At 48.4% G+C, this 17,196-nt stretch overlaps 1 protein-coding gene across 1 annotated transcript in view; it reads left to right on the plus strand.

Annotated features, from left to right (window-relative positions):
• The window catches only part of ATM (Serine/Threonine-kinase ATM-like protein), a 312,761-nt gene that overhangs the window by 85,809 nt on the left and 209,756 nt on the right, over positions 1–17,196 (plus strand). The window contains exons 21-23 of the mRNA XM_087389269.1: positions 3,806–4,451; positions 4,549–4,620; positions 4,717–4,893. Of these exons, the coding sequence (XP_087245395.1) occupies positions 3,806–4,451; positions 4,549–4,620; positions 4,717–4,893 (895 nt within the window). The remainder of the gene's footprint in view (positions 1–3,805; positions 4,452–4,548; positions 4,621–4,716; positions 4,894–17,196) is intronic.

The raw sequence follows: 17,196 nt of genomic DNA on the forward strand, positions 1-17,196 counted from the left end.
GGCAGCCATGGCACTTTATGAGAGAGTCTCAAGCAGGGTCCAGATGGCTACAGGGTGGATAGTGGAGATCAAGGGCACTATGGGGGTGGTGTCCATTACGACCATGTTTTTTGGCCTCTACATCGACAAGCATGAGACCTTCATCAAGACGTTAGGAGGGGTAGACTCTTCTCTCGCCCATGTAATGTTTCTTTCCTCTTTCGCTGAGGGTCTCTAGTGAGACCTGAATGCACTCAACACCTTTTGTGAGGCACATGATCTGAAGGTCAAGCCTGATAAAGCCAAGGTTATGATCGTCAACACATCTAGGGTAGTCATGCATAGAGAGCGGCTCACATTTGACGGAGTACTGATGGAGATCGTCACATTGTACATATATTTCTGAGTACTTTCTGTAGCCTGATTTTCATGATGAGGCCAGCAATGCAAGCTTGATTGCGTAGGGATCTGTGCTTGTTGGGCCTGAGTGACATTGCTTTCACTCCCACTTCTAGGATTCCCAAACCAAGTCTGTTCTCTTTGATCCTTTGGTCTGCCTAGCGGGTATGCATTGCAGCCCATGTGGGGGTGCTGATCTATCAGAGCGGGACTGGGCGGAGAGGTTCCAAGTTCTTATGTTCGCACACATGATTCGTAGTAAGCCGTCAATACCACACTAGGTCATTTTGACCAAGTTCGGAGTCCCCCCACTTATCACATACCTGCACTAAGTTAGAGATTTTGATTCCTTGATCTCATATTGACACCAATTACCATGGCTGGCCTTATCCCCATCCATGGTATTAGCGGTTGAGTGTGATCAGAGGTGTTGGTATGCCCTATACATATAGATGGTTTATGAGCCTTGGACTCCACATGGACAGGTTGCCTTCTTTTTAGTATAGGCTTGCGGCCCTCTCTATTCCGCTCACTTATCTCGAGGCTAACCAGGTCATTTAGGAGGATCTTATACAACTACACGCATATAGAAACTTGTTAGCCACTAGTGAACTTCTTTTGAAGCTTTGCTTCTATAGAGATCACGGCCTGCAGATATCAGAGGGAGGAGTGACACATGGATCCACCTCCTCGTTTCCTTGAGGATTTTGATTGCACAATTCCGTGTCTCTTCTCACTGATTACGCCTTGAGACTGGATGTGGGTGGGGAGATCATCCTTATGGTCCCATGGTATAGGGGTTTCATTGTAGCGGACTTCGATGCCCGCTTCCGCATTCCCCGCCATCCAGTTACCCTCATCTTCCCAGGCTTGGCAAAAGAGCTTCGCCCGATCATCAAGGACTTGGGGGCGCACTTTGGCTGGCTCATGCAGGACACCTTTGTTGATGCGGCGGCAGCCCAAGGGGTGCCACGTGTCAAAGTGCAGTCCTAGATCCGTAGAGTATCCCCTCGGAGTTCGAGATTGAGACGGAAACAGGTGTGGTGACGTAGCGCATTATGGTCACTGGTCGCCCAAATCTGTGTCTGAGATGCCATGGCTTCAAGCACCAGGCGCGCTCTTGCCCTCGCTTCACGAGGACAGAACCTCAGATGGCCCCCATCCAGGCAACTCAGGATCCCCCCCGCCAGGCATCGACACCCCCTCCCGAAAGGGAAGGCTGGACTGAGGTCAAAAGGAAACGGAAAGGAAACAAAACAGTAACAAAAAAGCCCCCCCCTCTCCAGCAAGAGACCCCTGTGTTCACCAGTCAGCAGCAGCCCGGTAAGGGGAAGGAGAAAGGGAAGGAGAAGGTCAGCCAGCCTCCCCCTCATCCTTCACCCCGCCCCCCCATCCTCCCCCCTTCTCGGTTTCCCTACCTCCCCCCCCTACGGGACCCCCCCCGGCACCTTTGGTTTCAGCCCCCCCCTCTCCCTCGAGCATGATCCCGCGAGAACCCCCCCATCCGCCTGCGCCGCCTGCAGCCCCGATACTAGCACATACCTTCTCCGTGCCTATCCCCCCTGGCCCGGTGGAGGGGAGAGGCCCTTCCCCGCAGACGGCCAGCACCACTCCAACTCTTTCGACAGCCAGCACCCCTCTTTCTGGTTCTGACTCCTCATCTTCGTCCCCCCACCCAAGGGCAGCTCCTAGAGCTCTACCTTTGGAGTTTTACCGAGCAGGACCTTGGGATTACTTGGATGTAGCTGGTATTGGCTCCTTCTTTGCATGCCTAGACATCAGCATCTTCTTCCTCCGAAAGGGGGCGGAGGGTAAGGTGTCCGTCCTTGCCCCCCATGATGGTCCTAGCTATTCCTTCACTATCACCAGTGACGGGAATGAGCAATGGACGAATGAAAATGTTTGGGAGACGATTCGTGATCAGTCCCAGGAGCAGGTACAGGACTGGATCGGTAGCAGAGCAACGGAGCTTCTTCAGCAGCAGTGGAAGGAGGGTGACGTTCGTCTGAGATGGTGCCACAGCGCCAAACGATTCCGCCTTTTGGTCATCATTCAACCGCCTCTGGAGTGGATCTACGCGGAAGGGCTCCGCCCTTGGAGGACCTCAGAGGTAGCGGGCTTCTACAGTATTTCCCTGGCGGAGGCTTCGAGTTGGTTAGAGAGAGCTTACCACCATGGGACGAAGGGCCTTTCCCCTCTGCTGAAGGTTTTAGAGGATGGGTCCGATGATCCGGCCTCTCCTTCGAAACCTTCACAGAAGCGCCTTCATCTGCACATTGGACATCCTCCAACCACCTCAACATTGACCGCAAGCAGACAGCTGTTTGTGGCCCATCTCTCCTCTTCATGAGTATACGCATTATCTCTTGGAATGTCGACCGGAGCTCCAGCCAGCTTTGGTGGGAAGGGTAGATGTGCTCCTATTGTAGGAACACAAGCTTTCGGCTTCTTAGACCAGTAAGTGTGGGAAGGTCCTCATAGGACGCTCCCACACCTACTGGGAACCTTCGATTGGCGAGCAGGGGAGGAGCGGGGGTGTCTGTACCTCCATCGACGCTTCTCTAGTTCAGCATGTGTGTGGTTTTGGCACCTTGATCCCAGGACGAGTGCTTTGGGTGGGCTTGAATATTGAGGGATCCCGCATTGGCATCCTCAATATCTATGCCCTGACCGACCTTAGACTGAGAGCCACTTTCTGGAGCTCTTTGACAGACTTATTGCGAGAGATGGATTCTTGGATTGTAGGAGGGGATTTCAATAACCTTGAGGCTTTAGAGGATCAGCAGGGACGGGGCCCAGAGTTCCTCGGTATAGCTCAGGTGGAGCAGGCGGAATGGGACTCCTTGTTCGCTGTGGGAGGTCGGGACAGTTGGAGGGAGCCTTCCTTTCACAGATGGACAGTTGGAGGGAGCCTTCCTTTCACAGCTTTAAACACATAATATTCCCTTTGCGGTGGAAGAGCTAGTATCCAATCAAGAACGATCTATGTTCTGCAGTATAGTCTCAGCATAGCACCATAGAAAAGAGGAGTGTCAAATTGTAGGCCCATACAGCATGGGGATTTTTTTCCCAGTCCTGGTGTCCAGCATTCATCACTGTTTTTTTAAGAATTGCACTTAATGCTTCATTCATCCTTTGCACTTGGCCATTGACCTTTGGCTATACATTGTCCATTGGTGGTCAATGAATGATGGACAGTCTTTTGACTACCCCTTTGAATATTTCATTCATAAGTGAGTACCTGGATCTGTGACATTTCCTTCAGAGCACCTATTCAATATTTATATCTGTCAAATATTTAGGGCAACTAAGAAAACATTTGGAGCTAAGGTTGATTGGCCAGCATGATGTTGAATTGAATTTGTTGTTTGGACAACTTCTAGTAGAAGTAGTTGCTTTTAACTCAAAGGTGATTTTCATATTGCAGAGGACGGGATTTTCAAGAATGGTCTTCTGAAGGAAGAGTATGGCAAGGTCTTTTACATGTCCTTAAGAAATGTGTCTCTATAATAGATAGTTTTACAAGAGATCTTCCGGAACCACAGGTAAGCACAGCTCTTGCTAGCTGGCTTCAACAAAATCTTTCACAGATAATCAATCCAGCAATGACAAAAGCTTTGAAGTTGCTCTTAGCATCTAAGTGCTGCAGTGCTCTGTCGAGGCATGATGAGATGGGGCAAATACTTGGCAGTCCTATGGGCATATCATGCATGCTGGAAGGTCTTTTATTGTCTATTTCAAGCTTATTTCAGTCATCGTGGGATTTGCTGGAAGCTGTCTCTGACATGAGCGAAGAGATAAGTCCAGCACTGCCCTCCACACCACATGCTCAGGCCATGGCTCAAGAAGATCTTTTAGATTTCGATGTGGCGAAGCAGACAATTCATTCAAGTCTAGGTGGTGGTGGAGAAGTTGGAGATGCTACCTCATATGCAAGGACAACAGCCTATGGGAATTTCAAAGGGGAATGGAAGCCGAGTTGTGTTAATATACTTGGATATTTTGCTAAGCAAATTCCAGAGAAAACATGTGATGTTCTCAGGGAGATGTTAAGGCTTGAGAAGGACCCAAAGGTGGGTGTTTAGTCGCAACCAGAATGCACTATAGTTTCTCTACTGAATGCAGGATAACAGGACTAACATACATGCAATTTCTACGGACAATGAGCAGGTTCAGAAGCAACTTCTGTTGAGTCTTTGCAAATCAGTCAGCCAAACGTCACCAAGCCACCTTCCTTTTCTGGTAAGGTGTTATCCAGGATACTTCCTGATGGGTGCGGTGCTGTAGCATTGTCGGATCTGCTCGTATTTTTATCTTACGGGATTTGATTGTGTGCAGGTGAATGAGGTTCACAATATATTACAACAGGATAAGGATCTTGAGGCTGGTGGTCATTTTGCGCTTACTGCTGCTGACATTCTATTGACCGCTATGCTAGATTTGGGGGAGGGTCATCATGCTTTACACATAAACCGAATTCATGGAATTAGGACAAAGTGGAAGCTGTCTGAAAAGGTTGATTTAAGTCTCAGTTCCCCCCCCCATGATGCTGTTACTTTTATAGACTATACTATGGATTTCTAGAAATTTTCATACCGGTATAGGGTATACTCTTGGTTGTAACTTGATGCTGTCAATCGTTGGGAGAGAATATTCAAAACGAGCCTTCTTTCACTTGCTCTACATTATAAATTAGTTAATAAATTGAATCTGTAATGTTTTTGGTCACTTACAACGTTCTTTCCTTTGTTCTTTTGCTTGCTTTATAAAGATTGGACATATTCTAGTCTTTTGAAGGTATTTACAGTAATAAAGTAAATCTGTAATGCCTTTGGTCTTACATATAATTTAACAGGAATAATATACTATTAAAGATTTAATATGTTTATTTGTAACATAGAATACTAAATATTCCACCAACTCGCTTGTCAATGCATGAATAGTGTTGTGTATGTGTATTGCACCATCGTAAGGTAAAATATGTATTAATGAGTAGAACTAGGGTTAAGGCATCTGATGGGAGAGTTGATAAAGGGTCAAAAGTACCATTATAAATGAATCTTGGGCTGTTGCTCTTCTTGCTTGATATTGTTGAAAGTAGTTCCTCTTTGTGGTTGCTCTCACATTTGCTTTGGCAATAAATACTTATCAATAAGTTGACATAAACTCAGGGTGCTCGATGGGGAGGGCTAGGGTCGAGGAGCAGTTATAGTTTTATGTTCAGGATTAAATAAAGGGAAAGAGTTAGCCCAATATATGGTTGGCTAGGATAAAACGATGTGGCTGAGTTGATTATGTGAGGGCTAGAAATGCGGTCCAGGGAGAATATAGAGTTCACCTCAGTTCGTTAGTTTGTATGTTCCCATAAGGTTTATTCTAATCTACTCTCAACCTTCAAGCTCATGCCATCAATGGTCTAAGAGCAGTATAAAATGCCAGGTGGTTTTGAGAGGGCTAAAATGTTACGCTGAAGTTGAGGTAACATGACCTCGGAAGGGTCAATGGACATTTTCCTTTAAAGGATCAATGTTTGTATTATATTTATTTGGGCTTCATGTAAATGGTCAAAAGGATTAATGTCAAGGTTCTTGATGAGGGTGACAAGGCAGTGACTAGATGGGTCTAAGGCTATGGGTCTTAAATGCATTAAGTGTGTGAAAGCGCCTAGGGGCAAGTGAATTAATTGATATCCCAAGAGAGGGGTAGAAAAGATGCATTTAAGAGGTACCCTAGAATGAAGACATGTGGCAGACTAGATCCATCTAGGGAACTGGGGCTTTGCGGATTAGAAAGCAGGAGCTTTCACGTGCGATTGGGATGAGCTTGCTACCACAGAGATTTTGGCTGAGTGGAATGATACTATGCCTGCACCCGTGATTGACAGTAGTCTTAGATACTTGGTTTCTCTTGTACGTTTGCTGATCGTCATCTTTGGTATCAGAGCTTTCTGGGAATGAGGAGAGAAGCCACGTGGAAGGAGGAGGAATGAGCTGAAGCGTCGACGAGCTGAACACGGCAGTTGGTTCAGATGCTACTGACTCCTGAGGCACATGTGTCACTCTTGGCAGGTACGGGCTAGTGTGGTCGCTCATGCAACGACGCAGGTCCTTTGGTGTAGGTAGTAGCGCATTGGATCTCCACCAATGCACTCAGCAATTTAGTCAAGGGTTTCCAATTTGATGCCTGCAGTCTAGCAAACTCCGGTTGTAGGTGGGCATTTTAGCGCACAATGCTTGAAGGTTTGAGAAGTGACGGCGTAGTGGGAGATTGATGGCATGGCCAGATGACGAAGGCAATAGAGAAAAAATAATTGATGTTGGTCATGAGCTGGTGGAGGGTACTGAAGCTGGATGCTGCGTTATTGACGCTTGGAAGTTCTACGCTGCAAATTGACGTGGAAGTGAGCATAAGAGCCTTCTCACACGCAGAACTCTAGAGGAGAGGTTGAAAACAGGTTGTGAGTAAACGCGGGTGGTGGTAATACAGGTTATCCCAAGAGAGAGGAAAGAATAATAATTGATTAAGGAATTTCCATCGATCATTGACGGAATCCCATTTTTTTCCGTCCATATATTGACAGAGCTTGACGAAAAATCAGTTTGGAAGCGCTTTTGAGTGGATTTGGATATATCGAAGTGGTGTGGTGTGGAATTGAGGCGATCAAGGGTTTGAACACAGAAGTTTGGACCAGGGAGCTTTCGAGGGAACCGCTGTGATGAGGTGCTGTCGAAAAAGATCCCAGATCTGAATAAGCCTTTTTACCAATGGTGAGGAAGGCTGAGAATGCTGGTCCGCCAGGAAGATCCAACTGACTCTACCTGCCCACTGGCCTGCTGCTCTGGGGGTGCACTGATGAATCCCATGCAGTAGGAACTGCTTCCACGGCTGATCTCCTGGAGTCAAACCTCTAACAAGAAGTTTGACTAAAAGGGCTCTGCTCTACATCTCCGGATCAAGAACCCCAAGTCCTCCTTGCGAGGAGGGTAAAGTGATAGTATCCCATGAAACTCTGGCCCTAGTGTCCTCAGAACCATCACCACCACTCCACTGAAAATTCCGAAGCAATCTCCTCACCTGGCGAATCGAGTCAGCATGAAAGCACCAACATGACGCAACGTACCACATAGTTGCAAGTAGAACCTGGTTGAGTACCAGCGCTCTTCCGGCCAAAGAAAGTCTAGCCGTACTCTAGTAGGCTAGCTTCCTCCGAATACTCACAAGAATTGGGGCAAACTGTTGCATCGGGGACACCTCAATGCCAACTTGGAAGCCTAGATATCTCGTGGAGGTGCCTCTGGGTATCCACACAAAGCCTCCGTCTCCTCCCCATGCTGGGGTATCCTGCTGAGCTCCAGTCCAGATGCCTTTTGATTTGTTCCAATTGACAAGTCCCCCTGAGGCTAGGCAGAACTTTTCAATTGAGTCTGCAGCAGTAGCAAGACTATATGCATCTCCTTTGACTGTCAGTGCCGTGTCATCAGCAAACTCAGTGTCCAGAAGCTCTTGCTCCTGCCGGATAGGCAGATGAAGGCCCAAAGTGCCACGACTCGTAGCCTACATAAAGTATCCCATAGCCTCCACTACAAAAAGGAAAAGGTAAGGTGCAAGCAGACATCCCTGTCGTACTGATCTGGATTGTTGAAAAGCCGGTCCTCTGCCTCCACAGACCACCATCCTGCTAGAAGAGTGAGAGTAAAGTGAGGAGACCCAAGAAATCCATCTATCACTGAAGCCTAGCCTCCTCATAGTGTCCTCCAAGAAACCCCAGTCCACCTTGTCATAAGCCTTCTCAAAATCGAGAAGAAGAACTGCAATCTCCTGTTGACTCTCCTGCGCCTAGTGAGTGGCCTCCCAAAAGGTGAAGATGTTATCCAAGATACTCCGATCTTGGACAAAACCTGTCTGAGTAGCTCTGATGATATCTGGTAGCAAAGGCTTTAAGCGAAGAGCCAAGGTCTTTGCTAGGATCTCGTAGGCTGTCCCTAGAAGTGTAATGGGTCTCCAATTGCATAGGACTGTCTTGTCACCCCCTTTCGAGATGAGACAAATCAAACCTGTGCATAATGTCTCGCCCAAAGATCCTGTATCAAGAGCCTCTGAAAAGGCAGAGAGTAGATGAGGCCCAATCGTATCCCAAAGAGCTCTGAAAAGAAGTGGCGACAAACCGTCCTCCCTCGGGCATCTATCTTTGGGCAGCTCATGTAACGCGTTCGTGATCTCGAGGACTGATAGTGGGCTATCCAAAACATGACTCATCCTGTCTGAGACCATCTGGGGGACATGGCTCCAAATCTACTCTCTGGCTCTGATCATCTCCTCGGTGACTGGATCGGTAGTGTAAAGAGTGGAGTAGAAATCGGAAGTGATCTCAACAAGACAATGAGGGCCCGTCTGAAGATACTCGGCCTCATCCACAAGCCTACGAAGGCTATCCGAAGAGTATCTCTGACCGACTGCCGTGAAAAACTCTCTAGAGCATCTATCCCCCTTCTGGATCGAGAACGTCTGCTGGGAGTAAAACCTGAACTGGGCCCTCCTGCCCTGAATCTCCTCTAGTCTCTCCTGAGCCTCCGAAAGCTGCCCCCAAAGCCCTCTCTACCCACATCAACCAGCCCTGATCCACAGGAGTGTCCTCTGACAAGCAAGCCCCTCTCAACTGTTCCACGAACTCTGTCCCCCTGAAACACAAAGTCCGGAACTCTCACAGAGCCTGTGCTCTCCAAACGAGAGGTAGGGAGAATCTAGAATAGGACTGGAGCATGGTCAGATAAAACATAACCCGGGCGGGGATCCCAATCTATCCTCCTTTGGCCTGGCCCCATTGGCCAACATAAAACCTGTCAAGTCTGACCAAAGAGAGAGAGCCATGGAAAACCCCGGACCAAGAGAACTGAAGACTGTCAGCCAAGTGACGAAAGTCGTCCAATCGATCTACATTGTGAAGTCCAGCGTGCAAAACAGAACTATCCCACTCCACTCTCTCCTTGTCAGAAAGGCCACCCTCTATCTGGCCTGACTTGTCTTCAGAGAATTCAACCATGTTGAAATCTCCTCCAACAATCCAGGTGTCGGCTTGAGGAAGGGACTCTCTGAGCTGTCTCCAAAAAGCACGTCCGTGGGCTAGATCCGTGGGGGCATGCACATTGAGAACACCAACTGTTGTGCTCTCAATCTGAAGAATAACATAACATGCCCTGCTTTCCACTAGTGTACCCTCTTGGGTGATCTCTGAGGCCCACCTGGCTGAAACTGAAATGCAAACTCCTCCCCTGGTGCCATCCGCTGGGCTCCAATATGTCCGGCTGTGTCCTCTAAGTAAGGATCTGCATCTGTCAATCCTGTCCTGGTAGAGCTTATGCTCCTGGATAAGCACAATGTCTGGAGGGGACCCTGAGGAAATAAACCGAAGGGAGTCCCTAAGCAACTGCAATCTAGGAACACCTCATCTACGACCATCTGCATCTAAGGTAAATTTGCGGCCGTTCAGTCCTCTCACATTCCATCAAATGATGGACAACCTAGACATCGGATGGAAGTGAGGGGGTGCCAGTGGCACCGACACAAATCTCTCTTTCTGACGGCGCAATCCAAAGTCGGTCTCTGATCAAATTCCAAATCTGCCCCAACTCATGTAAAATGGCTCCATCCAAGGGAATAGTACTCTGGCGCGAACTGAGGAGCTGAAAGTCAAACCAACCAGCACTCCTGGGCACATCAAAATCTCCCTGAACCTCAAAGAACAGAAACAGAAAGGCCCTTATGTGATTGATGGGAAAAGGAATCTATAGGTAGCAATTGTAAATGGGTGAAGGAGGGTGACAAAATATCTATAAAAGAAGCCCTCCTCTCCCTTGTTCATAATCTCTTCCACCATTAGGCCTCATGGATATTCTCTTATGTAGACTCTTGAGTCCATCTCTCTCTATGAGTAGTCTCGGAGCTTCCACTCCCTCTTATATGTATGAAACCTCTTCTTCTCCCTTGTGTTTGTAGTATTTTGAGTGTATTTGAGTGGAGCCTAACTCTCATGGCAATGAAAGTCACTTCTTATCATTTTCCTTAAGTCTCCATTCCTATATTATTTTCTTTCTCTATTTAAGTCTCTAAAGTAGTTCTTGTTCAGCCGCTCACTGTGCACACATGGTCCATCCATTTCTCGAGCCACCATGCAAGCTTCTTCCTCTCTTTTAGCTGAATTCTAGGGGTATTGGATCGTTGATAATTGTGGAGCCTTGAGGGAGTAGTTTGCTCAGGCGAAATTAGCATGGATGGAGGGTAGTTTTTATGACAGTTTGACCCCCTGTGTCGCTGTCAAGTAACTCAGCTGACCAGCTTTCGCTCCCCCGAGATCAGAAGCTGCCTGCGGAGAAACGAAGAATATGCCTCTCTCTGGAAAGAGTAACAGATCCCAAGTACTCCTCTACCCCCTCTGACCGTCGGCAAAACACCGGGAGAAGTTCCAATCGGGTGAGGGAGTCTGTGGTAACCCCTCGAGCCAAGAAGGGCCAAAACTCAACTGGCAGAGCTCTATCAACCATCCTGGGGTCAGGTCTAGGAGCTAGAAGAGCTGAAAAGGGCTGAGCCGTCCTAACTCTGCTCCTGGAATAGGTGAGAGGAAGAGGAAGAATTTGTGACGAGGTGCCTGTCAGCGTGGGTGACTGATAATCTCGCTCGATCTCATCTGCTAGGATCTCCCAATCCTCACGCCTGTCTGGGTACTGAGCGAAATCTGTGACCGCACTCGCAAAAGATCTGGATAAACCAGGAGTGAAAAGCTGCGAGGACGAGGCTGTACTGGGAGGGGTGTCTAAAAGGACGCTCCGCATAGCAACAAAGGAAGGTTCTGTGCGACGGGGAAGAGAAAGAGGTCTCGAGGGAACCTCGTACAAGTGCATGAGATCCTGAAACGGGCTCTAACTCTGACCTGTGTCGTAAAATATAATTCTCTCAATCGACTGCTGGGAAGAGGCATCCATCACAGTAATAGTAGCCTGAGCAATCTCCTGCTGGATAACTGTCTCAGGAACAAATAACTGAACCTCTGGGGTAGTAGTGTCAAGAGTCATCAAATCCTGAGCTACAGTCTCCTGCACAGTGTCATGATCTACTTGCGGATGGTCCTCCGCATCTCCCCTTTCCGGGGTCTCCTGCACAAGTGTCTCAACTCCCTTGGCTACTGTCTCCTGCACAGTGTCATGACCTGCTTGCGTATGGTCCTCTACATCTCCCCTTTCCGGGGTCTCTTGCACATGTGTCTCAACTCTCTTCCAACTCTGAGCTCGTACATGGGGCTGCTCGTGCTGCTGTCTCTCCCTTTGTCTCCGTCTCCTACGAGCTCTCCTTGAAAGCTGTGCCACTGGGGGCACCTCCAAGTCCTCTGAATCCACTGGAGACTCTCCCGGAGGAGTCTCCTCTCTTTCTGCAGAATGAGTCGAAGCAGGCTCAGGGACCCCTGAAGGCTGAACTGTAGGCTCTGGGTCACCCGTAGGATGAGACGGAGTCCCTGAACGAGGCCGACGACTGGGGCAATCCCTAATAAAGTGACCTCTCTTCTGACAGAAAAGACACTGATCAGGAAGACCCTCGTACAAAACCCTCTACTGAATCTGGACCCCATCTCCCGTGGAGTACGAAATGAAAGTAGGCAAAGGTCGAGGAGGGGGGAACTCTGAAGTGAGTTTGACTCTCGTAACACCTGTACCAGCAAGTGACTGAGCATAGGAAAGTCTAGCACCTGATGGGATGACTGTACCTGCCACACTAGCCATATGCTCCACAGCTCTGCGACAAGAGCTGACCTCATTAGGAAGTCCAGGGAAAAGCATCCAAAAAGAGGCCTGACGCGGTCCCGGGGAAGTAGTACTGAAGTGCTTCTACCAAGGCCACAAATGGATGACTCTGCTCTGAAACTGAATCGAGAGCTCAAAAGTACTCTTTGAGCCTGCTCTGCAGACTGAAGGCCAAAAGAAAAGTACCCTATGCCAAGCAATCGGAAAACCGTAACTGAGACACCCAATGAGGCCATGGTGGTGTACACCCAATCACGTAACTGTTGGCCTCTACCGGGTAGAAAGCCAATGATATGCGTCAAACGAAAACCCTCCTCTGCTGCCTCAATCATCTGCACAATGTCGGGAGGAAAAGAAACTGTGACTTCAATCTCCTCAGGTTCGGCGACGGGAGTGGCATTAGTGCCCTCCATTGTCTCAGCTTGCACTGTCCTGAGGGGAGGAGCTACCTCTGCAGAAAATACCCACCAAGAACTCACAACCAACCACTAGTGAATCCCCAAGAACTTGGTTGAATGCCCCAAACTTCAGCCTGCATGGAATAGCAAAATGAGGATCAAACCCAAGCCTGAAACAGTCCGTTCGATGCTGAAGCAGAAACTCCGCCAATGCCCTGGAACCACGAGCAGCAACAGCCCCGGAGAGGGCCCTGATGCAGCCCAGCCTGAAGCGCAAAGGGGGCGGACAGCAGCAACAGCCTGAATGGCGGCGACGGGCTGGCGGCCTGGCTGGCGACCTGAAGGCGGCGGCCTAGCTGGAGACCTGAAGGCGGCCTGAAGGGGGCGAGCTGAAGGGCAAGGGGCGACCTGAAGGGCAAGGGGGGCGCGGCCAGACGGGCTGGCTGAAGGCGACGTGAAGGGCAAGGGGGGCGCAGCCAGACGGGCTGACTGATGGCGACGGGGTGGTGGCGGGCAGCTGCAGACGGGAGCTCCTCTCTTGTTCAAAACACATTCCTGTCGCAATGGCATTCATTGACAGTGGCTGCTCTGAAATAGCAGTAAATCTGCCCCAAAAATTCTGCTCAAATGTCAATCCCTTCCGGGATACAATATGCAATCAAGCACTATATTTCTGCCCCAAAAAAGTTGTCCTCAACCACAGCCAAACACTGGCTCAAATGCAATGTGCTTCTGTCCCAAAAAATCAGCCTGTATCTCAGCCAAACAATGGCTCACAATGTAATAGCAAACTCTTGCTCAATAGGCATCCAAAAATGCATCAACTTACAGCCAATACTTGGCTCGAAATATGCACAACACCTGAGCAATGATTTGCACTCAATGTGTAGCCACTGTCCCGAATGCACTGATACCTGTGCAATGCAATCTGTAAGAACATGCACAATGCTATCTGTAAGAACCAACTGGGAGAGGCTGAAAATGAGCTGAAGCAAGGATCTTGAGCTGGAGCAAGAGAAAAAGTTGAACCACCAAGTTGAATCCGGAGCTGGAGATGCAAGTGGCGATCTAGAGAGGCAATGGGCAAGTCAAACGGAGAGGTGGAGAGGCGAACTGTACAAAAATCAGAAAAAATCAGCAAAACGTAAATGATATTGCTGGTATCTTCTGATCTCTTGCTTAGAATAAAATTCTGATAGCACGAACAGTTCTGAAAGAGGTGTAAAACTCTAGTATGACTACTCAAAACTCTTTTGGGTTGCTTGATGCAGCTACACAACTTCTGGTATCCGAAATTGCCTGAAAAAACTGCGCGCGCGATGCAAAACGAAGTTGCCCAGTTGAGGAATGGTTCCTGGTGCAAAATCTCGCAACAAAACTGAAGCTCAAGATCACACGAAGCTAGTGGGAGCTCAAGACAGCCAAAAGAGAAGTTGACCAGCAACAACTAACTTCTTCTCTGCGATAGAAGTGCAACAGGAGCACGCGGGAGAGCGGGTAAGAAGGTGACAGGGCTAGAAGGACTAGCTCTGATACCACATGTAGGAACAAGAATGGAGAAGAGTTGTGAACACAAGAGAACAAGAAGTGAACACAAGTGAACTCCAACTAAAATGTTCAAATGAAACAATTCAAGTGTTTGGTATATATAGTACCCAAGTACTGGTCAACCATATAGTTGACTTATGGCCTACAACACAATATCATTGTAGATATCTCTACAATATATGCCTTGGATTCGATTGCCCTTGCTAGCCTCCTCAGCTCTTGTTGCATGTTTTATTTGCAACCTTGTATGCATCTAGTTCTTCTTGCATATTCTTTACAAATAATTGATGGTCCTGCATTGATGCATTGCCGTTGGAGGCCTGCTCTTCCACAAACTTTTTCAGATTTTTGTTCTCTTTCCCAATGGGCTGATGGATCTTGGCAAAGTTGGCCATTTTCCTCATTTATGGAATGAGAAAGTCTTTCACTTTTGTTTCATAATCTCGAACCAAAGTGGATGGAGCATCCGATTTTTGCATAAGATTGAAGGCATTTTCAAGTGCCTTCATTTACACATTCCATTTGGCACTTTGTATCAATCTGCAATCAAGAGGGTGCTTCCAAGTTGTGATAGGATGGCTTAAAATAAGCCCCCCATAAGAATAATAAATGATCTTTATTAGAAAGGGAGATTTCATTTCAAAGTCCAAAAGAGCTTGGTTGCCTTCCTCAATAAAATTGTCTGGTGGCTGGGCCACAAGTGCCGTTATCAATTGTAATTGGCACTCAGAGAAGAATAATCTCGGAAATAGAGAAACATTGAGGGAATGCAAGTAGGACAGGCTACAATACATACAGCCCCATCCCAATTCTTTGCACGATTTGTATTTACCTAAAGCTTGCACACTCGACAGAGGACCCCGAGATCAAGATGCGGCACACTCGACAGAGGACAGATGCACAGATCACACTCACCAATGCACAAATGCACAGACCACCAGTTTGATGATATTTATAGCCAGCACCTGAGTGGTCTTCTCCGTCCGCACCTTCTCGATGCCCTACCCTCCACACAGGATCGGTGGGACCTTGTACATACCTCCATCATCTCAGCAGCCCACAAGTCCTTCCCCGTCACTTGCCACACATCCAGTCCTCCACCAGTCGGTCTTGTGCCTTGTAATGGATGGTATGATGAGGAGTGTAAAGAACTCCGCAGGAAGCTTCGCCTTGAGACACAGGAGAAGTCTCCCCTCCTCATTGAGACCAAGAAGAGTTACAAGCGTTTGGTGCGATGCAAAAGGTGCCAATTTCTAGCCCGGAATGAGGAGGAGCTGAGAAGTTTACTTTTCAGCTGTGATTCCAAGGAATTCTGGAAGAAATTCCTTCGCTTGAAATCTCAAACTCCTCTTACAGACCCGCAGGTTTGGCTTGCCTATACTTCCACTTTATATGATATTCCAGACCAGCCACAGATCGACTTATCCCATGTGCCTAGACCCACCTCCTCTGCCTTATTCTCATCCAATAGTGTCCGAGCAGCAGCTCATCGTTTGAAGACTGGGAGAGCTAAGGACCATGATGGATTATTGCAAGCGGAGTATGTAATCCATGGGATTGATGCCTTAGCTACAGTCCTCTCCCGTCTTTTTAACGAGTCCATTTGTACAGGTCTTCCACCTAGTTGGCTAGAAAATACCATAGTACCCATACACAAGTCGGGGGATCCTTTGGAGGCGTCGAACTACAGGACCATTATGATTGGCCATGTCATGGCCAAGATTTATGCGACCATTCTAGAAGGACATATAAATGACCATGCCGAGGCGACAGGCATGAGAGCTAGAGGGCAGGCAGGATTTCGTGCAGAGCACTCGACTCTAGATCATATCTTCACACTCAGGGCTTTGATTGAGGAGGCGAAGTCACGTAAGCAACGGCTCTATTGTTGCTTCGTGGACTTCAGAAAGGCATTTGACACTGTGCCGCGTTTCAGACTCTTCCAGCGACTCCGTGACTTGGGATTCAATGGGGAGATTCAATGGGCGATCATGGCCTTGTATGAGAGAGTCACAGGTAGAGTCAGGACACGGGCGGGGCTGTCGGGGGAAGTACGCAGTACGATAGGGGTGGTGAAGCAGGGGTGTCCTTTGTCTCCGACACTCTTTGGTCTCTATATCGATGAGTTAGAGATGTACATACAGACGATGGGTGGTACAGGTTCTTTACTGGCAGGATCCACGATACCGATTCTCCTCTATGCAGATGACGTGGTTCTTATTTCTTCCTCCCAGCAGGGTTTACAGGCACATCTCCATGCACTCCACAGCTTTTGTCAGGACAGAGGGTTGTCTGTAAACCTTGGGAAGACCAAAGTCATGGTCTTCAACACGTCATACCAGGTTTATAGGAGAGGCGAGTTCTCTTTCACATTTGATGGGCAGGAGGTGGAGCTAGTCAGGCAGTATACATATTTGGGTGCCACATTTAGAGGTCCAGTCTTCACCATGACGCATGCAGCACGAGATAGGATCAGTAGAGGGTATGTCGCCTTGGCTCTTCTCGAGAGGCAGTGTGCACAGTCACATTTTCAGCATCCCGACACGAAGTCCTTACTTTTCGATACGCTGGTGAGACCTGCAGTCATGTATGCTAGCCCCTTTTGGGCAGGAGATCTCAGGGTTGCAGATTGGAGACGAGTAGAGAGGTTACAGATCATCATGTTCTCCAGATTGATCAGAGCGAAGCCCACGGTACCGCATCAGATTACGTTCGCAGAGTTCGGAGCTACAGCCCTAGCGCTAGATGCAGCATTTCAGTCAGTTACGTACTTGCATAGGATCAGGGCGCTCGGAGACTCAGCAGCAGGCAGAGCACGATTACCGTGGCTAGCACTGACATCCTCGCAGATGTTAGCGGAGAGAGGTCATACTTTTTGTTGGTACCACACACTCTCCACATGGCTCACCTCGCTGGGCTTGGATATGGATAGGCTGCCACCATTTCGATACAGCATAGATGCCCCTCGCCTCCCTCTCACTCGACATGAGCTCAGTCAGGTTATCAGGGCAGATTTGTTGCAGCTATACACGTTTCGCACTTGGGTTCATCCCACGGAGCTTCCTACGAAGATGGCCACATAT

Source organism: Dipteris shenzhenensis, chromosome 18, assembly GCF_047967505.1.
Source record: "Dipteris shenzhenensis isolate YYH24624 ecotype China chromosome 18, Dip_SZ_1.0, whole genome shotgun sequence".
Taxonomy (NCBI): domain Eukaryota; kingdom Viridiplantae; phylum Streptophyta; class Polypodiopsida; order Gleicheniales; family Dipteridaceae; genus Dipteris; species Dipteris shenzhenensis.